The 25,614-nt window shown below is 37.3% G+C and overlaps 1 protein-coding gene across 1 annotated transcript; it reads left to right on the top strand.

The window, feature by feature from the left end:
- The first annotated feature begins 6,237 nt into the window (after positions 1-6,237).
- On the top strand, positions 6,238-23,400 carry rab11fip2 (RAB11 family interacting protein 2). The gene is made up of 6 exons (XM_005795270.3): positions 6,238-6,397; positions 9,023-9,595; positions 14,836-15,242; positions 18,180-18,537; positions 19,718-19,793; positions 21,829-23,400. The coding sequence occupies exons 2-6, from the start codon at positions 9,243-9,245 to the stop codon at positions 22,057-22,059; spliced, it is 1,425 nt and encodes a 474-aa protein (XP_005795327.2). The 5' UTR covers positions 6,238-6,397; positions 9,023-9,242; the 3' UTR covers positions 22,060-23,400.
- Positions 23,401-25,614: the final 2,214 nt, after the last annotated feature.

The raw sequence follows: 25,614 nt of genomic DNA on the forward strand, positions 1-25,614 counted from the left end.
TTTATCAGTGTGACACTTATGATGTTGTGCAAATGGGAGCGCGTTATGTATCCTGTCTTCATAGGAAAAGACAAAAGACCTTTTCGTCATTACTTTATAGCACACCAAAGTGTAAAATGCAGTTGCATTTTTTTCATTATTTTGCCAGTATGGCAGCTTGGTTTGGTAAATCAATTTGCCCATATTTTGATGTTTTCAGCTAAGAAAATGCAAATGCAGCACATTCCTGCAACATTTTAACGCATCCAACAACCTGTTTGCCTGCAGCGGCCTAACCTCTGTTCTGCCGCTCATTCAGACCTGAGAGGTTTCTGTTCCTCTCTGTGAGCATGCTCTTGTCATTAGCATGCCTCTGAACTTTGCCTCACAATGACTGTCCTGAACGTTTCGGGTGAATTATTTCATCCTGTAAGGAGATGACTGCAGGCCATTCACATGGAGGGGCTTCCTCTGGTCTGGGGGAGGCATATTGCACACTGATTATGGTGGACACCTGAAAGATATTTTAAATACCCAAAATAAACAAACAAAACAACAGAAACAGCAAATAAAATTAATTATGAAGACTCAGTAAACACAAAAGGGCTAGTTGAGACCAAAGCACCAGACTGAAGACTTTAGTCGTCCAGATTTTGGTAGAAAGAAACAATAAATCATGCAAGAGGAAATTATTGAGCTTCTTTTAATTTATGATGTGATTAATTGGAAGGTGTATTATTTGCAAATATTTTGTTGGTTTTGCAGGAGGCTCCACTTCTGCTTTTCAAAGATGCACAGTTGTATAATTGCACATCTGTTTGCAGCCATTTTTATGTGCAAGTGTAAATGTTGAGTTTTGAGGGTGTGGCCATCAGCATTTATTTGGATTTAAAGTGACAAGACGCCTTAAAACAGCTCATGCTGAAACTGAGCAGAACGATTTTGTGCAAATAATGTAACGAACATGTTTTGGATAGGCCATAGACCTATCCTAATGTGTTCAAGGAAGCATAACAAATTCAAGGTCACCTTTAAAATATTACGTGGTGCCTTGTAAAAGAATGCTTTTATGTGACAGACCAACAAAATTCATATGAAACTTTGATTTAGAGAAAGATTCAAATGTTTCATGTATAAAAAAAATCTATAAGAATCTAAAAAGTGTGGCTGCATTTGTTTTCAGGCCTCTTAAATAAAATGTAAGACATACCAATAAAATTAAGTTCAGACACTGCTCATCTTCCAGTAAATAGCAGCTGTACCAGGTGGTGCATAGCTAAAGGACTTCAAACCCTCAAAGGCAGAAAGAACCTGGAGTTCACCAATTCATAAATAAAATGAAACGTGGTGGTGGCAGCATTATGCTGTGGGGATCGTTTTCCTCTGCAGTTATTGGGGAGCTGACCAGAGTTGCTAGAAAATGATTTAAGTTGAATACAAGGAAGAAGACCTTGTTCAGCATCTCTAAACATGCCTGTATTAGAATGGCCTAGTCAAAGTCCAGACATAAATCCGATTGAAAATCTGTGATTTTTGCTCTATTTTGCAAAAAAGAAGAGGCTAAAACCTCAGTTGTAATTTTAGCCAATAAACTACTGACCTAAAGATGATAAATCCAAATTCATGACACATTTCCAGATAGGCCGGGATTGTCTTGTGCACTTTTTTCTTCCACTCAACTTTCCTGAAGCAACTATTTCAGTCCTTATCCTCATATTTACAAAAAAGTATATTTTTTAATCAGAAAACAAAACACACAAGCAGAAAACTGCTGCTGGGTTTTGTGTGTGTGTGTGTGTGTGTGTGTGTGTGTGTGTGTGTGTGTGTGTGTGTGTTTGACCCTTTTTAAGGTTATGATGCAGAAATTAAGGAACTTTAGGGAGTCTCCGGGCTGACATGCTGCCCCGGCTCCGCGGCCCTTTTCAGCTCCGCTCGTCATGCTGCAGTCGCACATCTGCACCCATATATCAGCGCCACGCACAAAAACATTCCTGAGAGCCAAGCGGCGGTGATTTGTGTGCCGTTCTCCTCCTCTTTTGATTAAAATTCATCTGTGATCTGACTGTTCTCTCAGCTAAAAGCTGTACCTTTTAAATCAGTCATCTCAGACCTGCAGCGCATTAAGACCCGCAGTGACATCACAACTGTTTCCACTCGCTCCGCCGCGCCTCTCGCCTTCTCCTACGCGCTGTCCTGTCCTCAACAGATGGTCAACCTTGTGGCCTGCGGATTTTTAAGTGTTTAATAAATGTAAAACAACCTGAAGAGTGTTGGGGGTGAAAAAAAAAACGGGAATCTAAACCTGAACCATGTGGCTAGCAGCCGTTAGGGACCGTCGCTAATGTGGTTCAACATGTGGAACGGGGGCCAAGCAGGAAGGGCAGTTTATGACCCTCAGGGCAGAGCTGGGTAGTAACTAGTTACATTTGCTCAATTACATTTACTTGAGTAACTTTTTAGAAAAAATTTACTTTTAGCAGTATCTTTACTACGCTGTAATTTGAGTAATTTTATAATAAAGTATCTTGACTTTTACTTGAGTAAAATGTCTGGATTTTCTGCCCACTGAATGAAAAACAAACATGTTTTAACCAAGAGTTCACCAGACACAGACACACACCTGCAGTTTTTGTTAAAGTTTCATAAGTTTCACATTGAAAGAAACTGATCTGGAAAAATGATTTTGCCTGATTTTCTTTATTGTCATTGAATTGTTATTTTGCACTGTAAAATGCCAAAATTTCCACTTAACTTTAGATTTTGTCCATCTGATTACGTACATTTTAGATATTAATTGATGATTCGATCAGTTACTCAGTACTTAAGTAGACTTTTTTTACCAAATACTTCTTACTCTTACATAAAATATGTTAAAGTAGTTCTACTCTTACTCGAGTAATATTTTCGGGTACTCTGCCATTCTTTGTGGGTCGTGCATGAAGGGCGGTTTATGACCCTCAGAGAAGTTCTTTCAAGATCTACCGTAGAATCTGCGTTTATGTTGCTGCTAGTTTATGATGCGATGTTCTGCTTTTAAACGCACAGATATATTCTGCTCAGACGCTACAGGTGATGTTGGAACGCAGCCGGCGGTGTTTTCATCTCAAACGCCAACATGTGCTCCGGCCTCGCACCGTAATATATGAACGTGTTTGACTTATCGTCAAATTAAGGAAGAGTGTCACGACCCGAGTTGTTTATCTGCTCGTTATTCCACTCAATTCAACCTGACACCGCTAACCACAACAGATCATAAAGTATTCCCCAAAAAGGAATGCGCGCGCTGACGTGACGGGATAAATCATCGACGCCTGGAAGACAACCAGCAGCTAAACGCTCCGACCAAGGCCTTATCAGATTTCGTCCTGCCAAGCTGTAAACAATATTCAGCTGAGATCCCTGCGGCTTTCCTTGTCAGCCATCGATCCAAATAAAAAATCTGCGAAGGAAAGCTAAAATTTGGTAATAATCTTTTAAATAAGTAGTGTGGAGCTAAATTGAGGTCATAATGTTTGTTCTGAAAAAAAAGTTTCAATTTGAAAAAAGACAGAATTGAAACAGCAAAAAAATATTTGAAACTAAACAAATGTTGAAAACTACTTTTCAGATTCAAGGTCTTTTTCAGTTTAAAAAAATGTTTTAAACTGAAACTAGAGTTTAGCTATATTATGGCCCCAATATAGCTCCATACAGTAGAATAATCAGGAGCACTTTAAAATAACGACACCTTATTTATCTTATGTAATAATTTTAATGATCTTAGCATTTTTATATCCGGTTTGCGGTACATTATACATCTCTGGGTAAAACTGCAGGAATTTTAAAGGCACAGTATCATGTAAAGTCAACGTTGTTTTAGCTTTCCATCATGTTATAAATTATTTTCTCACCAAAACTAACCTGGAGTGTTGCCTTGATTCTTTCATGCTTGTTTGAGAAATCCTTTAGTCTCCATGGCAACCACTCAGCTATCCAAAACGCCTGGTTGGACCTAGCTCCACCTTCGAGGTGCAGCTCCTCCCCCACTCAGCTCCTTAAGACTAGCCAGCAGCAACTAGCAAACATCTCCTCAGCTCATTATAGGAGCTACTTTTCAGTGAAACTCTGGTAAAAACATTGTTAAAGGGTTAAAGGTTAGAGGAGCCATGTTGTGACGACTTCCTGAAGGCAGAGTTTCAGAAAGAGTAGCAGCTTCTTAAAGAGATAGAAACTCAATTTCAAGGCGTTAAATTATACAGCATTTTTATAACAACGTGACTGTGGAAAATACAGCTAAACAAAGAGGAGAATGAGCTCCATATGCAGCTTTTTTTTGTAAGCTAAAGATAAAATAAAGAGTCTGTGATATACAGCCAACACTGTGGAACATCTGCCTCTTTTATAGGTGCTTAAAAAGTGACATTGTACTCTAATATCCACCCAACGTTAACAGTGGACGTTAAACATGTGGGCCAAGAGCCGCAGAAGTATTAAATATTATCGCACACAGCCTAATATTTCACTAACCCTGAGCGTTTCATTCAGAGATGTACTCGAGATAAAAAGCAATAATCTGAGCCTGATGGATGGCCCAGGCAGAGCCGCGGGCCAGCACTATGTGCACAAACTGCAGCGGAACGATAAAACCAACATGGAGCAGGTGTGTTTGGTTAAGATGCACTTGTCAAGTGGGGTGACGAGCATGTCTGTGTTCATTCAGCCGAACCCTCTTATCTGCACCTCCATGTCCCACTCAAGAGACAAAAGGCACTTGGCCATGTTTGTATGATTTACCTCTCTTCATGTAGCTGCGCTCGCACACGCATGAAGCTGTTCCTCACAGGCTGCGTTTATTTATACTCTTTTATTACTGTCTGTCTGCAAAACATACAAGAGCATCTAAATAAATTAGAACATCGCTGAAAAGTTAATTTATTTCATTAATCCAGTTTGAAAGTGAACATTATATATTCTATAGGTTCATTACACAAAGTGATATAACTGAGATGAGGATTAACTAGTTACATTTACTGGAGTAACTATTTTGCAAAAATGTACTTTTACTTGAGTAATTTATGAAATATGGCTACTGCAGTGAGATTTCTGACAGCCTTTAGAAATATTTTTTCCCTGATTTTATTGTTTATATAAATTATTTTCAAGATTTCCACATAACTTTATATTTTGGTCCATCTATTGATGTAGCATTTGAATACTAGCATTTTTAATGAGTCGCCATTTTACCAAATACTTTTTTACTCTTGAGTAATTTCTTGGACAGCTACTTTTTACTTTTGCTTGAGTAATTTTATTGTGAAGTATCTCTACTCTTATTTGAGTAAAATTTCTGGATTTTCTACTGACCAAATGAAAAACAAACATATTTTAACCTGACTTTCACCAGACTCACACTTACATTTTTTGTTAAAGTTTCAGAAGTTTTATATTGAAAAAACTTGATTTCATAAAATATTTTATTTTTTGTTACTTACATAAATCCTATGTAGTACTCCATCTTACTGACAAAATGAATTTTGGGGCTTTATTAGCTGTAAACAGCTGTAAAGCTGTTTTATATATATATATATATATATATATATATATATATATATATATATATATATATATATATATATATATATATATATATATATATATATATATATATAAACGCAAATAAATACTCATGATGGCGTATTAGGGCCATTGTAGACAGCCAAAAAAATAATTACTGCCAAAATTCTGAGAAATCTTCTAGAAAATTCTTGGAAATGTCTGAGTTTGAAATGATGAAATATTTCGGAAAAAAAAGAGGAAACGTTAAGATTAATCTCAGAAATTTTCTAGCAAAAAATAAGGAAATTTCTGACTGTCAGAAGTTGAAAATATGCTTGAGAAAATTAACTTTGAGATTAAGCTCTGATATTTCCTAGAAAAAACCTGGAAATTTCTGAGTCCAAAGTCAAAAATATCTTACTTTTGAAAGTCAGAAAATGTCCAAAAGTCGAAAATAGTCTAAAAAATAGCATTTCGGATTTTTTTGGCAGAATGTTTTTCCATCTTTTTTATTACAATGGCCGCCGTCGTATTCTTCATCTGTGTTTAATAAAAAATAAAATAAAATGTTTAAAAAATCAGCTACTAAAATAGCTGAATTTTAGTACTTGTAGAATTTAGAGTGTTGTAAAGTATTTATTTTTTAACTAAATAACCCGTCTAGGCGACTGACCTTTTTACCGGCATGAAAAGGAAGTGACGTCAGAGCAGGAAGTGGAGCCCTTCTTCGTCCCCACAGCAATGCGCTGCTCCTGCTACCACAACAACTGACATTTGCGGCCGTCTGAGCCGCAGAGAGCAGCGGGTGAATGTATCTGCGGACAGGTCGTGTGTGTGCGGAAGCCCCGGATGTGTGTGTGGCGTCGGCGGAAATGGCCCAGAGGTAAGCGGCTTGCTGTTGGGCTGAGGGCGGCTGTGATGCTCGGTTCGCATTAGCAACAAGCTAACATTATCTTGCTACTGCCCAACTATATCTAACCACGATAAATCTGGGTTAAACTTTCTAATTTTGGGATTTGTTAGTTACTTTTAGATGTTTTACTATCGCAGGAGATTGTTTAAAAAGCTTTGTTTAGACAGTTGTCTATTAAAGGGATTATCCTGTTGTTTATGTCAGTTATTAGGCTATTCTATTAGGCTGTTCTCAAGCTTTGGAGTAAAATCCTAAATCTGGATGAAAAGGAAATATTAATAATAGTGAGGAGAAAATCTCTTTTATTTAAGGGATTTATGCAACTTCAACTGAAATGAGTTAGCAGAAATGACAGTAAATCGTAATGAAGTATCTAATTTGTTTAAAAGTAATAACCAGTTGAATAAATTACAATTCCTAAGTAAATTAGGGATCATTATTTATTCAGAACTAAACGAAGTGCGACAAAGCAGTGTGTCATCACAACAAATGAGATTAAAGGTACTCAGACAGAAAATAATCCCATCCCATATCTGAATTTCATAATTAAAAAAATAAATATAATTTTAGATTGAAAAACAATGAAATTGCATTGTTGTAAAATTCTGAAAAAGTATAAAATTGTACACTTTGATGGCTTAATTAATGTTTCTTTGTAAACTTAAATGTGGAAATAACCCCGCCCCGGAGATTAACAGTCAGATGATCTCAAAGCATGAGTCAGAACAATAAAACAGAGAAGTTAAATATCATTTAGATCTTTGTTTCTCATTTATAGGACACCAGATTTGGCAGAATAGTCAAACAATTGATCAGAATCAAAACTACACTGCTCAGCCTTTTATTTATATATCAGACATTTATAAAAAAAAAAACCATGCCAGTTTTGATCAGTTCTGATCTGAAATCAGTCCTTCACTTAGTTTCTGTTTTCTCATAATTGTGTAATATATTGATGAATAACTGATTATAGACAGTTCTTATCTATTGGATTTGTGTTCGTTATCAATGAAGATTGTGCTTAATTAACACACATTTTGCTTTGCAGCTCAAGTTGTGTTATGTGTGTCATTAAAATTGAAAAACCTTTTTATTATGTATAAAGTATCAACAAACAGCCTGTTCTTTGATTCGAGTTTGGTAAATATCAGAATATTTTACGTATAAACTCTGATAATCTCATAATCCCTTTCAGCCCAATTTAAAGCTACTGTCTGTGTCAAGAAGACTTGCATTTTGTATGGTCAGTATTTCTAAGATTTGATTGACAGAAGTTTAGAAAAACTTGCCTATTTATAGGCTTAAATATTTACTACTGCTATAAAGTAATTAAATTTTTGGAAAATAAGAATTTTTTTTAACAATGAAATTAAAAATTACCATCATTTTTGATGAGCGTGGGTTTCTTTTTTGTTTTTTATTTTTTACAGCTTGTATTTATTTCAACTTTGAATTCAGGCTAACCGACAGAAGGAGTGATAGAAATAAATCCTATTTTTTAGTTGTAATTTGTGTTGTTTATAAGGAAAAAATTTTTTAAATCAAATTTAGCATAAAAAATAAGAGATTTTAAGCCATGTTGCCCAGCCTTATTAATGACTCCTTCTACCTGATTGTTTACATCCAGAAATTTCACTCTTTTCAAAATACTGGAGAGCAAAAAGACTCTTTACACGCCAAAGATTCTTTTTACATTGCATGCATAGCAGTGCTGTTGGGAGAACAATCCCGTTAATTGAATGTAACCTGAGATGTAGGTATTAGTTTAGTGCACTGTGCCACAGCAAAGGAAAAAATAGTGCAAAAAACCCATTAAATAACAAATCAAAGTATTGTTCTTTTTTCCTCACTCTGTGTGTCGCGTAAATCACTGACGTCACTAACCTATCAGGATTCAACACCAAAAGACACTCAAACATTTTCCACACAAAAACCAGAACATTCAGTCCGTTACAGTTTTGTGCTCTCAGGCTTCATGTTTATTTTGCGATTATTAATAAGTGATCGCTGTGGTAGATTAGCTAGTGCTGCTATTAGCTAAGCTAACACAGAGGTGGTTGATTAGCTAATTTAAACACCTGCTCTACTGGTGATCTGTCAGAGTTGGTGTTTAGGTCGCCTTTTATAAATTATAAATTTTACTGAATTAAAACTCACCGAATTTCACATCATATCTACATGTTAAGGTTGTCATAGTCAAGCTAGCACAGCTGAACTACTTCCCTTTCCCTCACTATTTTTTTCTTAATTAATACCTTTTCTTTACCTTATCTAGTTGTTGTAATGTTGTTGTAATGTTGTTTTTCTTTTATATATCAGGCATACATTTAAGATTTAATGCGTTTTTTTGACAACTTAATAGCTAAAGTCAATGCTAGTCATCGGCCTGCAGCTTTTTGCGTCCTGCAGGGAGCTGGGGGTGGGATCTTACCCACCTGACGCCATGCGGCGTCATGCTGTTTGGTTTTATACATTGCAGCCTTAGAAGTTTTTAAATTTGGCTAAAATAATTAACAGACCTATTAGGTGATGTTTTCCTGAGTCATTTTGGTTCTGGAAAATGTTCTGATGCTGCTCCGTTTCTGTTTGTTGCAGATGACTCAGCAGTGGCTTGGACATCGATGATTCAACAAAAGATGAGGCGTGCTCTGTTTGTCCGACTCGTCATTGCTTGTTAACATAGCTACATAAACCACACTGACATGGACACTACGCTATAGGAAATCATGCTTTTTGCAAACTGAAGTCACTAAAATACGTTTTTGTCTAAATTATTATTATTTTGAATGGGTTTTTGCTAGTTTTCTGTGATAAAATGTCCCTGGCTGAGCAGTCTCAGAAGTGGTTTCCAACCCATGTCCAAGCCACCGTTCTTCAGGCGTCCGGTTTACAGCCCAAAGGCAAAAATGGCACCAACGATGCCTACACCATCATCCAGCTGGGGAAGGAGAAGTACTCCACGTCGGTGGCGGAGAAGACGGCCGACCCGGTCTGGAGGGAAGAGGCGTCCTTCGAGCTGCCCGGTCTGCTTCTGGAGGGGAACCCCGAAGTGTACGTGCTGTCGCTCACAGTGATGCACCGCTCATTAGTGGGGATGGACAAATTCCTGGGCCAGAAGACGATCAACCTCAACGAAATGTTTGATAACAAGCAACGAAAGAAAACCGAGTGAGTACGACCTCTGATGTTGAAATGTTGGCTTCTCTTTAGCTGCTGGAGGATTCAGGCGCAACTAAGTGATACAAGACTTTTTTAAACGATCGAGTACCAGAATCAACTCAGCTGTACCGTCTGGGGTCGTCTTGTCTTCTGCAGCCCAGAGTGCCAGTTTATTAAAATTACAGGTTATTTTTATTTTTTGAGCACAGTTTGTAAAAATGTATAAAACCCTTAAGGGGGTGTTATTTTGTGTTTTTCTGGCACATAGTGCCATTTTATAGTAGAATCAAGTAGCTGATGCTACCTTCAGTTGTTATAAAACTGCTACCGGCCATTTGCAGCTATTTTACTTCATCACTTGAAGCGACATCTGGCGCCAGAAGTATTGAACAGAGCGACTGAAATTGTTTTTCCAGTTCATACAGAATAGATGAAACTAAAGAAACGCTTTGTTGTGTTTATTTATTGTTAAAATGGAGGAGTCGACATTCTACCTCGTTAAAAATAGAACGTAATGACTTAATTAGACTGTAAGAAGCGGCTCCGCCTTGTGCTGCTGGAGCTGCAGAGATTCAAGCCTTTCAATCAATCATCCCAGAAGATCTGCACTTGACTCATCCTGCGTTACAACAAGTGACAAAACGGAGCTGGAAGATGTCAAAGGAAGCTGGGAGAAGTTACGCTGCTTATTCAAACGGTTCTCTAAAAACAAAGCAGTAAAATCTTCAGTAAAATACGTCAGTTAAGGCTCGAGCCTCTAATTAAAGTTAATCAGTCGGGTTGGATCGGGCTCAGACTTAATGGACTCGGTCCGGGTGGGGTTGGATTTTTTTAGGTCCGATCTAAACTTTAGTGCAGATTTCTTGTCTAGATGTGAAACAGGAGTAAGTTGAAAGGCTTCAGACCGCAGCAGATGAAGCCGATTAATTTTATTGTTCTGTCAGTGGTTTTTTATCACTGTGGAGAAAAAGTTTGATAAGTTAATCTGCTTCGTTAATGTGTGATGATCTGGATTGTTTGTTCAACTTTGAATATTAATTAACCTACTTAAAATCTAAATGTGACAGATGTTAATGTCATTTAAAGATTGACGGATAAAAATAGAATATGACGGAATATTTTTGACGCCATCAGTCAAAATGACGGACAATAAAGTCTAGAGAGCGACCTCTGCTTGGATCTTCTCCTAATTCCTGGTTTCTGATGTTTTTAGTTTATTTTATCCTGTGAGAGGAAACGCGCCAATGTTTCTCCTCCAGTCACAAGGCCTCAGCCTGAACTAAATCAGTTTTTGAGTCACATTCGCCACATGTGTTAAAGCTATTTCAGACTTCCCCGCCTGTTTTATTCCGTCCTTTAATAAGTTCATGACCCCGCTTCTTTTCACCATGTGGCATAAACACAGTCACTTTGCCTTTTGTATTCGTCACACACTTGTTTAACAGCTTTGTCTTATTTTAAACATCTGTTTAAAGTCGTTTATAGCTCAGCATGTTTTTAGCAGCAGTTGGTGGTTTTAACTTCTGTCCCACCTCTCTGACAGTTGATTGCCCATTGTTTAGAGATTATATGTCGCCTAATAAGTGACAGTTGTCAGTGATTCACTTGGAGGCCCAATTGAAACAAGCGGAGCTGGACAAACATGTTTAGGTAGTCACTCCCAGCGGAGCCATTTTTTTGTTTTTGTGTGAAAAAATGCAGCCGTGTTTGTTCTCTGCAGCCTGAAGCGCTGCCCTTTGTTGAGTTTCAGCTTTCTGAGTCTGAAAATGTCCTCTGGGTTTTTCTGCTGCCGGTTGAGAAATACTTTGAGAAGCAGGTCAAAAACTGAAAGAGTTCTGTTTCTTAAACATTTTTTAGTCACCTTATAGTTTTATGTTCTGTAAAGAACTAAAACAGTTTAACAACAGATGTTTTGATGCAGATTCTCTTTCTTTCTTTGTTTCTATCTCTTCTTTCTTTCAATCTCTTTTCTTGTCTATCTTTATCTTTCTTTTCGTTTATCTCTTTTTGTCTTTTTTTCTTTTTTCTGTCTCTCGTGTTGTCTCTTTCTTATTTCTTTTATGTTTCGTTTTTCTTTATCCTGTTCTTTTGTTATGGAGAAACAGCGGCTCTGATTCCCTCCAGGATGTTAGCGCTAGCGTAGCGTATTTCTTTTGTTGGTATTTACCCAGAATGTCCTGAGCTGTAGTCCGTTTCCTGCTTTTGGAACGTTCTTTGATCCGCTTGGCGTTCACATACGCAAGCCAGAGTTCATTTCTACCAAACCCAGACTGAGGTCTTTAGGTGGATCAGAGTTCAGTTTTTTGGTCCAGATGAACCAGACTGTCAAGTTTTTTTCTAATTTGTGCAGCTTCCCCACTTGAAAAGGGATGGATAAATCGATGCAGACTTTTGTCAACAGGGTTTTACTCAAGGACCAAGCAGTTTTCTTCATTTTTATCCTCCATTTATTTAATGTGTGTCAGGACATTTCATGACTGGTCCAGAAGCAGGTAAAAACCTTTAAACAAACCCAAAAGAAGAAAAATAAATAATTACTAACCTGCATGTAAGTTTACATAAATTAATTTCACTCAAACTGCAAAGCAAATGATGACAAACTATATAAACAATACTAAGCAAACCACTGTGAATCAAACCCACAAAGTAATTAAAGTTAAATGAACAAGTAACTAAACTTAAGTTCTCTAACTTTAAAGTGCATTTCACATTAACATTTACAATTACATAATATTTACATTTATTTAAATATACAAATATCTGCTTTTCAATATTAGTCATAAATATTTATTTTATAAATATAAATAGCTTCAAAGTTGTTATTCTTCTTAATCTAATGCTAAATTGATTAACAGTTAAACTTAACACCCAACAACACAATAATCAGTTCGATCATAAAAATGAATCAATCAGCTCCAGATTTCTCCACCACAATCCACCGCTTCAGTTCAGACGTTGCAGTTAATAGATGTTAATTAACCGGTAAAGCTGGAGGAACGTGAGTAACTTTACAGTCCGATCTCACAATAATACAGCTTCTGTCTTACCGGCTGCCTCTCCGCCCATCTACAGATTCATCCAGATCTAAACAAATCGACCAGGATCTCTGATCAAAAGAATCCTCAAACTCCAGTCCTCTATGTTTGGCTTTCTCTTCCACTTTTTTTCCCTGGTCCGTCCCTCTTTTAGGTCCGTGTGGAACACAGTGAGCACATGTCTTTTTTTTTTTCTTCTGATTTGACTTCACATGGACTTTCTAGACAAATCTGACTTCTCAAGGAATTTTTGAATTTAAACGAAGCTTAATCCAACAGAAGGGTCCAGAATTAACGTCTTAAAGGGCAGAACTTGATGAGTTAATCTGTGCTCACCCAACCAGAGGATGAAGGTCTGACATCATCTTCCTCGCTCTGTGGGACTGGATCTGGTGTTAATTAGATCACCGCCCGTCCCATCATGGAAAGACATTAGCACACTTCCTCCCCGTCCATCAGTAGCCAGAATCACGATATGTTACAATCAGTGTTCCTGGCTGGTATTTATTTAGGTGTCTGTAGTGATGCACCTCCAGGCTCTGCAGCTTTTCAGCAGCGGTTCTGTAATGATCCCCGTCGGTACCACGGCTCCACACAGCGGGCCTGTGGTCGGCCCGGCCGCCTCGAACTCGACATGCTGAGGAAGAAAAACGCGGCTTGGTATCCGTTAATTATCACGCGCCTGTGTTTGTTGTCTGTGGCGAGTTTGGAGATCTGAGACCCTGAGGCGGTGGCAGCAGCATGCTGTGGGGTGGAACCACACCCAATCAAGGTTTAAATAGTTTTTGGGTTTGTTGTTATAGGATAGTTGGTACCACTTTACAATGATTCTATAGATGACTAATAAATTATTTGTTATCCATTCATCTATAAACACTTTATAAATCATTAATAACTGTTTATTATGCGCTAGTTAAGGCTGAGAAGAAAACATAAGTATGTTTACAATGCTTGAGTGAAATGTTTTTCACCTATATATATATAGATAAGATATATAGGTGAACAGTAGATTTTGCCTCCATTTCACCGTTAATTAATGCATAATAAACAGTTATTAATGATTTATAAAGTGTTTATATGTAAATGAATAACATATCAAGCACAGATAAAAAATATCTCTTAGGATCGGCGGATGGTTTAAAAAGGAATTTAATTATTTGTTTTAATTTATTTCTAAAATGATAGAAAATAAGTTTTAGTGCTTAAATTAAAAACTTGCATAATGTGCCCGTTTTTTAATTTGATCATCAAAATGATTGATTACTTAAATAATCTTGTAGACTTGATACAAAAAAATGACTCTACTTCTTTGAAACGAGTTAAAATGCTCTTTGTGATTAATTTATCTCTTTGTACCTTCAAGATTTTTAGTTTTTCTTGCTCTAAGGAAAGGCAGGAAAATATTAAATTGTGAAATTATCGAATATTGAGGATTAACTCACATTTTTCTAACTTTTTTTCATCCTAACATTGCTCCCAGGACTGTAATGTTGCACACATTTAAACTGCGATGACATTTACGGCATTAAATATTAGCTCTACTGTAAAATGTGACACATTCATATAGAAAACAGACAGAAAACCTTTCTAAACGCCGGTTTCGTCCTGAGGCGTGCTAATGAACAAGGATACGTCTCATTAGCATGGATGAACTCCTGTGCTGCCCTGTCATGCGGCTTTGCAGTTACCCACTTGCTTGTCGTTGCATTTCTGAACAAAGGCCAGATTTGTGCAAATGCCACACTTTTTCCCCTCCTAGTGAAGGCAAAAAAAAAAATCCCATTATTTCCAGTTGAAAAAGCAGAAGGGTTAAACAAATAGGAGCCTGGAATGGCCTTTTATTATTCTTCAGGAGGCTATTTCTTCTGTTCGAATTTCAAAGAATAATGTTTATCCTTTTAAAAGATAAATGGCGCCTCTCGGTTGTGTCAAAAAAAAGTTGAAGTGATTTAACCTTTTGGATTATTCAGCTCAAATTAGGCTTTTCATTTGTGTCTATTAAGGAGTAGGGGAAGCGTATTATTCCATTTATTGTGTTGTTTGGTCGCATAAAGACTTGTACCACATTCTTATTTTGTCTGCACGTCTCCCTGAATTATGTGTGATCAACTGAAAGGATTTGTTGTTGGAGCTGCACTGCGTTAATCCCGCGCCTTTTCTGTAAATTCTGTCACTGAATTTGCTGAGCTTAAGCTTCTCGCTCTCCGACTGCAGCTGGTTCTCCTTGGAGTCCAAGCCGGGGAAGAAGAAGAAGGACCGGGGTCGGATCGAGGTCAGCATCCAGTTCATGAGGAACAACATGACGGCCAGCATGTTCGACCTCTCCATGAAGGAGAAGCCGCGCTCGCCGTTCTCCAAGCTGAAGAACAAGGTGAAAGGTCGCAAAAACAACGGCGGGGGCAGCTACGGCGACACGTCTTCGGCCATCTTGCCCCGCTCTGTCGTTTGCGACTTGGAGCCGAGCGGCCGGCCGGCGGCAGCGGAAACGAAGCCGGAGACGAAGGCGAAGCGGCCGCTACTGTCCGGGGGCCAGAAGCTGTCAGCGGCCCACTCCATGTCCGACCTCATCGGGAACCACTTCCGACCCAAACTGGACTCCATGAACTCCATCGAAGAGAGCGGTGAGCAGCCTGGGGTCAACAATTAGCACTACAGAGCATAAATGCTGACGTATCTGGAAAAATGCTGCTGGGGAAGATTAAATTTACATCATGTTAACACTACATTACATTGGTGTTTAGGAAACAACCAATCCTGAAGCACCATTCATTTTGCTGCGTGCTGATTGGCTGAAATGAGACTATAAATGTTTGCTTCTGCGGTAAAGCCAAGATGGCTTCCTCAGTGCGTATTAATGCACAGTGAGGCACACAATAGATAGATAGATAGATAGATAGATAGATAGATAGATAGATAGATAGATAGATAGATAGATAGATAGATAGATAGATAGATAGAAAGAATACACTTTATTGATCCCTAAGAGGAAATTGCTTCTTAGTTGACAAGCTACTCTATCCAAGATGTTAATTATTAATAATACATATATAGCCTTTCATTATAAATTCAAATATAGTGTGATGTAAATTACTTGCATCCCACTATAATTCAGTGTGATGTAAGTAATTTAACTACGACTGAATATAAATAAAATCTACCAAGCATCTATAAACGAATCCAGAAAAATTAGATTTGGTATTCAGAGTTGGGCATTGTAAAGTCTGATGGCTTTTTAACTATTAAATATGCAGGTATTTGTGTTTTTAGAGGGTTCTCTGTGGTCTCTACTAATTCATTTTATTTAATTAATGGCAATTCACAACAGATTTCATCCATATGTACCTCTTTTGCAAAGTGTTTATATAAAAGTTCTTATTCGCTAATTTCAGTTAAGTAATTACAGAAATTTTAATGTGTTAAACATTTTAACACAATAAATCACTTTTTTTTTTTTTTTTTTACTTCATACAAAGCTTCATAGCCGGAACCTTTGTATTGTGTTTCTTGTACGCCTGTAAATCTGACGCACGAGAAACATCCGCTAACACGGTGCCTTCATTTCTAAAGGAGGATTTATTTTTAACAGGTTTTATGAAAACTTAATGAATATAATAGCATTTTGCAACAAAATGAAAACAATAAATATTTTTGTTGTTGCGCTCATACGTTTATTTATTCATTAATTTAGCAACAAAAAGGTTTTTTTGTTTAATGGGAAATGTTACATATTTTTGATTAAACTGATTACAAGCCCTTTAAAAAAATGTAATCAAGTACCACCACTAGTATATATTTTTTCTGCATATAATGTGACAAATCTATTGCAAAATTCAAGAACAGCAGAGAAAAAATGGCAAATTTGTTACTAAAGGCCTATAAAGAAAAAGTTACTGTAACCTTGTAGCCTAAATATGGACTCACTAACATTTTGAGGCACCTTTTGAGTCACACCTGCTGTCCAGTGCACAGGTGGCCATTTTAGTTACAGTTTCCATTAAATCTTTAGATATATTTTCTCCAGTATCAATAACTGGAGAAAATCTAGAACAAGAAACTCAACATTTATCCAAAACTACTGAGAAACAGGTTGGAGGCTGGGAAAGTAAGCATGAAGGCCTTTGGCTTCGGGGTCCAACATCTGGACCGGGCTGAAAAATCTCCCACAACCTTTTAGGAGGACGTGTTCCAGTCTAACGAAACCAAACTGGAACTTTTTGGGCCACCTTTTCACAGCACACCTTGGGCACAAAAACAGAGAGAACGGCACGTCCTGAGTGAAAGATGCCTCATCTGGAACAAACATTCAAACATGGAGGACTCCCTGAGACGAATGTAGAGCTTTGTAACAGCATTGGCTGATCGGAAAGGAGATTTCCTCACAATCGGGTCACTTTGGAGAACGTTTGCAGACAAAATATGGGAAACTAGCAGCAAACACTGAGTTATGAATATGAATCAAAAGGTGCTTCAACATAGTTTAAGGATGTAGAGACCGAATTATAATTATGGGTTGAAAAAAGGTTAATAACTGTTTTAATTTCACAAAAACTTGGCATTATAACAGAGGCTTAAACAATTGAGATCTTCTTTATGGACAGCTGCGTTTAACATATGGCTGAAACCAACAATTATTTTAGTAATTGAGAAATTTTTTTATTTTTTTCCAGACAATCGGATAAAAGAAACGGCACATTTTACAGATTTTACTTTTAACCATCTTGTAAAAAAAAGTCATTTTAAACAATATTAAAACTAAAATAAAAGATGCAAATAAACAAGAAAAATCAATGATAAAATAAACATTTTATTGTCTAAAATGCAACATAGCATTCCTATATGAACAATAATTGATTAATTACATTTAATCCAATTAATCATTTCAACCCAACACTTAAACCTTTAATTCCATTTTTCATTTTCAGTAATGCGTCTAAAAATGAAAATAAACAATTAAATTTCTTTCTTGAAAGAAAATATATGATTGCCTAAATTAGTTAACAATTTTTTCCATCATTGATTAATCCGATTAATCGGATCAGCTGAAATGTGCTGTACAAATAAACTTCATTTGATGAAACTTTTCTTGTACATTAGAAATATATTTTAATATGCTAATAAACAACTAAATTAATTTTTTTAAATAAGAAAATAAGCATTTATTCCCTAAAATTTTATTTCTTTAGTACATCTGAACAATAACCGATTAGTCATGATTAATCAGATTAATCGTTTCAGCCCTACACTTATGTCTTTCTTGTACATTTAAACAAATTTAACGATGCAAATAAACTAAATTCTTCTGTTAAATAAGAAAATAAACATTTCATTGCCTAAAATGCATCAATATAACTTTCCTTTAGTACATCTGAACAATAATCAATTAATCCGATTAATCATTTCAGCATTAGTTTATTATTAAACTGTGCTGTTTAAAAAGTTATGTTTTATTGCAGCTGGCCTCTCAACACAGTGAAGCAGCAGCAGTTTGAGTTTTACAATGAGCTGTTTGTCTCGTTTATCCCAGCGGCAGCTTGAAGTTGTTTTTCCTCCTCTTCCAGGAAGTACAGGTGGCCCTCACCGGCGTTCCCAGAGCGAGGTGCCTGGATACCAGGACGGAGAAGCACACAGTGACCCTTTCACTGATATCAGTGACACCCTGCCACAGAAGTATGCCACGCTCCCACGCAACCGCAACCCGTTTGAGGGCGAGCGGGGGCAGCAGCCGTGGGAGCGGGCGGAGCGGAGGGAGAAAAAGGAGAAGGTCAGCCTGCTGGAACGTGTGACGGGGAAGAAGGAGGGCCGCAGGGCCGGCAACGGGGGCCGATCAGGAAGCTCCGGAGACCTGCGCTCTCCCAATCCGTTCAGCGCCGACGCCGCGGCCGACACCAACCCGTTCAGCTTCAGCTACAAAACCAGGTAGTTGGGCTTCGTCAGAGAGTTGTGGTTTATCTGAGTGGAAGGTGTCATTAGCGGCTCTTTAGAGTAGCAAAGCCCTTTGAGCCGCAGTAATGAGATCCTCTGCTGAGATACAGCGTCCAATTAACCACTTATCTCCGCTGGTCCGTCGTCTTCTGTTGCCGCCGCTGCCAGGCGCGCCCGCGTTGGTCACAGCTGTGTACAAACCTCACAGATGTTTAATTACTTCATCTAATAAGCCTTCTGGCACGGCTCGATTTGATCACAGTTTTGAAGATTTAGGTTTTGGAAAATCTAGATTTTTGTTTTTCTACCATTGAACTCCTTTGGTTTTCATAGTTCAGATTGAAGTCAGCAGACACAGGAAGAGGATTACACTGAAAAAAATGAAAAACTTTAACACTTTTTCTCAGAATTTTACTTTAATCTCAGGATTCTGACTTTAATCCGGTTTTGAGATCAAAAGTCAGAATTCTTCCTTTTTTTCATAGGGTGGCCATCTTGGCTGATAAGTGTGATTTTGAATTTTGAATTTAGGTCAACAATATGACGAAGTATTAGGGCCAGACTATGATTTTTTTTTAAATTGCAATAATAAATTTATGATATTAGGACAATACAGTTGTAATTATATGAGAACAAATGAAAATTAGGAATGTTGAACTTGTGAAGCTATACCTCAGTATAAGTTTTACAAATAATTGTCAATGCTTAATCTTTTATCACATTTGTATTAAATTGTTGCCAATAGCAGGACTTTGAAACAATCGTGCACAATTATTCAGAAGGATTGTACTTTAAATCAAGAGCAAAACAAATTAATACAAACAAATCTGAAAAAAAAAAACTTTAGTAATGAGACCTTCCAGTTCCGGTTCAATAAACAAACAAAAACCCAAAATGTTTTAAAGTTAGACTCCATAATCTACTGACTATTTTTTGGATTATCTAATTAATAATTGGACAACAAAAGGTGTTACAGGTTCTAGGTAGAGCATATTTACAGACACAAAATATTTTTCATCTGAAAAGAATCAAAATGTTTGTATGAATTGTACAGTTTTAGGTTAAATGCTGCTCTAAATATGTTATTTCTGTTAGTTGATTAATAAGCTACAGTTATAAAAACAACAATAGAATTTTTTTTCCCATTTGTTTATTAATGTTCCTCTTATTTCAGTGACAACAAGCAGACGGGAAATGAGGACGGCGTCTTTGGGCAGAAGAAGAAGAAGGACATTTTCGGCAAAAAAAATGTAAGCACAACAACAACTTCATCATCGGTTCCCAGTGACATTATTGCTAAATTGCCAGCTTCACCTGACAGCGGCTGTCATAAATGATCCCAGTAAATGTGAACTCTGAGTTTCGCTTAACGCCGCAGCAGCAGCAGCTGACACGGATCAGCAAGGCCTCTGAACGCTCAGCCGCGCCGTTTGGCTAATTAGCAGCTGCACCCGTCGGTCAGTGCGTCCAATCGGATCGTCATTGGAAGTGGTGTTAAATTTCAGGGCCGGGCGGTCATTTTTATTCTCTTAATTGCGCCATTTTTGTTGTGACAGTGAATAGAAATGACGTGTGTATCCCTTTAAATAGTTACTACGTTTGAGGCTCCAGCTAGTTCTTTGGTTTTAAAGTGTCTAGCAGGAAATAACAGAGTACTACACAGCATAAGAGTCGGGTTGTGGGGGGGAGGAGGCAGCTAAAGTGATGCCTAAATGAGAAGGAGAATGCTGATAATGGCTTTCCTCACCTTGCTTTGTGGGTGTTGAGGGCTGTCGGTATCCACACATGCGTCTCCCGTGCGTGCCGCTGCGCCTTCCAGAAATGGCAGCTCCCATTTCCTCGGCTTCAAGGCCCTAATTAACCACACACAGGATGGGAGAGGGGGGGCAGTGAGAGATTTCAAAGAGCTCAGCTTTTAGATTCTCAAAGCTGAGCTCATTAGAAACTGTAATGACACAACTGGAGAATGCCAAGTGTGCGCCTTATCTCCTCCTCACTACTGATCGGAGGGAAAAACGGCCATCATTACTTCGCCAGTTCATGGTCATTCCCAGGCCTTTTGTCAGCAGCCAGATTATTACGCTGTGCGTGCGTAAAAAAAAAAAGATATCCTCCGTCTCTGCTGGCTTCAACAGAGTTTCTGATGCTTGCTAAGGAAAAATCTTAACAAGCATCTTTATTCTATTTCGAGTGTAAATATCTTACTACTCCTGAAATAACAAGTAACTTTTCTTCAAGAAATATGAGCTTGTTTTAACTAAATAATTTATTAATATTGATTATTTAGTACTAGTTATCAGCAGAGATGCACTGATCTAATATTAATATCTGTACTGGTCACAATATTGCAGTAATGCTTTGTTCTCTGAGTGACGTCATCATTTAATTTACATTATATTTAAAACTCCTAATTGCACTTTCAGATACTGTATGTAACAGTATCTAAAATATTCTGTTCTTGAAATGTTCCTCATCTAATCTCAATGGCAGATATTTAATTTTGGTCGGCATGGGAACACGGCAGCATTGTTTCTGCTGTTGGCGGCGATAAGACACAGGTGAGCGGTCCGGCTCCAGGTCGCTCTGTGCGTTGTCTTTTCATTGCGGTGGAGGCTGGTGGGGAGTGGAGGCTGATAAGTGAGGTATTTTAAACAGTTTTCGCTGCTTGGTCCGTCTGTGGGAGGAAGCCCAGCGCCGAGGCGATAAAGTAGTCCCTCATTAAAAACCATTACGCCAGAGCATGATCTTCTTCCCTCAACATTTCATTGGTTGTTTATTAACCAGAACTTTAACAGTCTGGCTGTGTTTATCTCCTCATGAAGGCTCCATGTAGTTTTGTCAGAAGTTTAACTGAAAACTCTGGTCAGTCTGGTTTGATTCCTTTAGAAACATTTTGAAACGTGTCTGACATTAAATCCATTGACTCAAGTCTGATGTCTGCATCCATCACTCAGAAAGACTACGACACGAATCCACTCATTACACAAGAAAAGTTTTCTGAACTGAAACTCTGCAGATTTTACTGCTTATTTTGGCCCAATTTTTAAAAAAAACATCAAATTTTATTGAGGATTTACAGAAGACCTTTCTACAGTAGGCTATTGGTCGGATGGATAGATGGATGGATTTGCCAGGCCAATAGATGGATTGGTTTATTGATTGGTCCGATGGATGGATAGAACAGACCTGACACATTCGTCTCGTCTCTTGTCTGACAAACATTTTGATCGTTTAGTTGTAATCATGTAGAAACATTTCTTAAACTTGTTGCATGTTTTCCTTTAGGTGGCGCCACCAGACACTGCAGCCAACTACAGCAACCTGACCTTTGACGAGGTCGTCCAGGAACTCATCAAGCAGAAGGAAGTGGTCCGGAAGAAAGACGCGCACATCCGGGAGCTGGAAGACTACATCGACAACCTGCTGGTCCGCGTCATGGAGGAGACGCCCAGCATCCTACGGACTCCCTACGAGCCCAAAAAGAAGGCCGGTAAACTCTCAAAAAAGAAGAGCTAAAAACAAACATTGGATGAAAAGTCATTAATAAAGGTTCAGAAAGAGATTGGGGGTCAAGGGTCGATCAAATTCAAGCAGCTTTACTTTAACTTCCTCTTTTAATTTAAATGTCAGGGTTGCTTTTAATATTTGTTGCTGTACTGAAAACAAACGATTCATTGATGTTTCCAGTCAAGACGTTAGCTTGAGCAGGTTTTGGTCTGGATTATTTTAAGCTCTGTAGTAATTTATTGCACATACACTTGCCATAATCGGCTGCGTTGCTTCCAGACTTGTTTACCGGACGCGCTAGCTGTAGTTACATTACAGATGAAGCTGTTTACAATCGATTTCAAACATTTTAGACCGGCAGGTCTGTCCTCTACAGATATTCCTAGACTGACTGGAAGATGTTTTCCCAAGAACAAATGTTCATGTTTTTTAATGTTATGAGTTGGAGGGGTTAAAACTTTACTTACTATAAGTGCAATATAATTACTACGGAAACATGTTGCTTTACAACCTGCTGGTATTTCTCTTGTTTACATTTGAATCGTATGTTTGAGTTAAACTCGCCTCTTCCTGTTGATCTGATTGGTCGTTTCCTTCAAAGCTCTACTGATGATTGTATTAATGGTACACATGTGGATCTATGCTGCACATACCTTTATTTATGCTGCACAATCCTTTATTTATTAGTGTTTTATAGCTCATATGAATGTTACTTAAATCGCTGAAACGTACTGTTGGTGCAAATCAAATATCATTTTTCCCAAGGTGTTCAAAATGAAGTGTTCTCTAAAAACGTCTTGAAAGAAAAGACTTAGTTGGTTGCATCTTTATGATCACTCCTGATTTTGAAATGTTTGCTTCACTTTCAGGATGTTGGTTTCTAAAATGGAGACAGAATATCATCCAGAACTTCTGTGAGATAAACTGAAGTTAAACAGATTTTTTTTTTGTCTGTGAGATAAAGATTTCGCTTTCTAATTAAAACAGGACACAGGGCGATGTTTCTTGTAAGAGTAACTTTTTTACTTCCGATACGATGCCGATACTGGAGTTTTAAGTATCGGCTAATACCGATATCGATCCAATACGACAGCAGCAAAAATCACACATAAAGGGTTCAAACTGGTGCTTGAAATTCATGGAAATGCTTGAATTTCAATTCTGTGTTGTCAGGATTTGGAAAGTCCTTGAGTTCCTTGTAAAATTCTTCAAAGTCTTTGGTCTGGTGCTGAAGTTATTCAAACTTCACAGTTTTGTAATGAACATTATTTACAATTGAAACCAGATATTCAAAGTGTCTGAAGTTAAATCAGATTAAACATTTCTTCTTTTAGGTTAGTTGGATTCATCAAAATTATTTCCATTTGCTAAATGTCAGAAAACGTAGCAAGAACATTTTCTCGAGATTTTTTTGCAACTTTCTCAGGTGTATAGGGTACGTGTGAGACATTTCAAAACATAACATTTTGTTTCATTTTAGTTTACTTTGACCCTGCGGTAGGATAAAGAATAATAGGCCTTTCACCATAACACTTTTTGGATGATAAATTGTCCCAAAAGCTATTGCAATAAACAATAATATTGATGTTTTGAGGCCTATTTCAGGCAACATAATGGTATAATACAAGAAAACATTCTCAAAGATCATTAAACAAATATTTGAAATAAACAAAACAACAAATAAAATGAACAATGAAGTCTGTAAACAAAATTGCTCTTCGATTTTGTTTACACAGACAAGTTAGAGACCAAAGCACTGGACTGAAGACTTTTATCACCTAATTTTTCATAGAAAGAGAGAAAAACGATAAATCGTTCCAATGAAAATGAGTGAATTCGTTTTAATTTATCATGCGATTTAGGCCTAGTTTGAATAGAAATTCCTTGTTCAGACTGTTAGGAAAATGACTGTAAAAAAGTGGTTGTTTTGAAGCAACAGATCGGATTGCTCTTTGCCAGCCACATCGAGAGACATCAGTGCGTTGATTAAGTGCAACAACTATATAAACTTGTGTGGACAACACCATTCCCACCAGAGTGAGAGGCTTCTCTGATCATAAACCCTGTGAGCTAACAGAACTGTTAAACAACTAAAAAAGAACCTATTTATTTGAATTTGTTTACATAACATGTGCCTATCAGTTTGATATGTTATCGATTGATTGATCCTAGGAGATACATGGACTCATAACCATAACGTATGGGAGCCAAAAGCTTTACATTTATCTAACTGACACACAAATTAAAATTTAACACTTGTTTGTTTCTTCTGGTTAAAACAGAACAAACTTACAATATCAGAGTGAATTATTCTGAAGCTGGAAATCTGGTTGCCAGTGTAGCAGGTTAATCTGGTCCTAATGGGTTAACTCTGCCTTTACTGTGCTTCCGTCTTAATCTGCTTTTTCTCTTAACATTCCTCAGACTTTTACACTTTGAGTCGTAACGGCTCATTTGTTCATAATTCTTAAGGGTAGAAACACTTTTAGATGTCATTTAGTTCAGATATAAAACTGTTTATTCATATTTTGATGTTTTATCAGCTCTTTCTTACCTCTGTGATGCTAAATAACATGGTTTATGTTACTTAAAGCAACTCTTCCTAACTCTGTTTCTAATCGAGAAGTGTTAAATATTTGGCTGTTTAGCGAGTGGAGCTGATACGGACGGACGTTTTATAAAAAATTTTTAAAGATGAGGCTTTCATTGGCAGATTTACATTTTTAATGGAAATGTTCAGTACATCTCTCATTTTTATTTTACTAGCCATGTTTTTCTTTCTTTTATTTTAAACATTCAACAACATTTTACTCTAAAACCGATCGGACCACTTCCACTCAAATAAAGTAAGAGTTACTAGAGAAAATCCTTGTTTTTGCTGGTGGGAAAAGACTAAAAGTAGAACGCCTTCGACCCAAATGTTGAGAAGCTGTTCATTTTATTTTATTAGGGTTATGGCCTTTTCTGACCTACAGAAGCAACATTCTTTCCTCCTTTATCATCAACACGTTAAAGCACGTTAAATTTATTAGTGAGCAAGTAAAAAGAAAAGAATTCAAAATGACGTTATTTTGCATTTTTAATTGGGGGGAAAACGAAAAATGTCCACTGAATACTTTTAACCTGACAATTTTGGCTCAGTTTTGTTGTAAGATGTTTGGACACCCCGATGTATATTGTTAATGTACTTGATCTACATTATAACTACCATTCACTGTGTCCAGTTTTATCAATTTATCAATAATCTGCAGTACTTTCCAAAAGTATTAACACCCATTGAACTTTTTCACAGTTTCTTTGATTTAAACCACAAATTTATTAGGATTTAGTGGGATTTTATATTGGGGTCCACTGATAAAAAATAGTTACCCCCACTGTTGCCAACTTGGCCACTTTGTTGCTATATTCAGCAACGTTTTAGATAAAAAATGTCAGAAGCAGCAGGTCAGACGTTTTAAAGATCGAAGATTGGTCTGAAAACTGCATTCAGTGATTTAATTTTATGTTCCCCTGCAAACACAAACTGAAGTAAAATGATGATTTTGCAAATAAAACTCTTTCTTA

The sequence above is a fragment of the Xiphophorus maculatus genome, chromosome 22, assembly GCF_002775205.1.
Source record: "Xiphophorus maculatus strain JP 163 A chromosome 22, X_maculatus-5.0-male, whole genome shotgun sequence".
In the NCBI taxonomy this organism is placed as follows: Eukaryota; Metazoa; Chordata; class Actinopteri; order Cyprinodontiformes; family Poeciliidae; genus Xiphophorus; species Xiphophorus maculatus.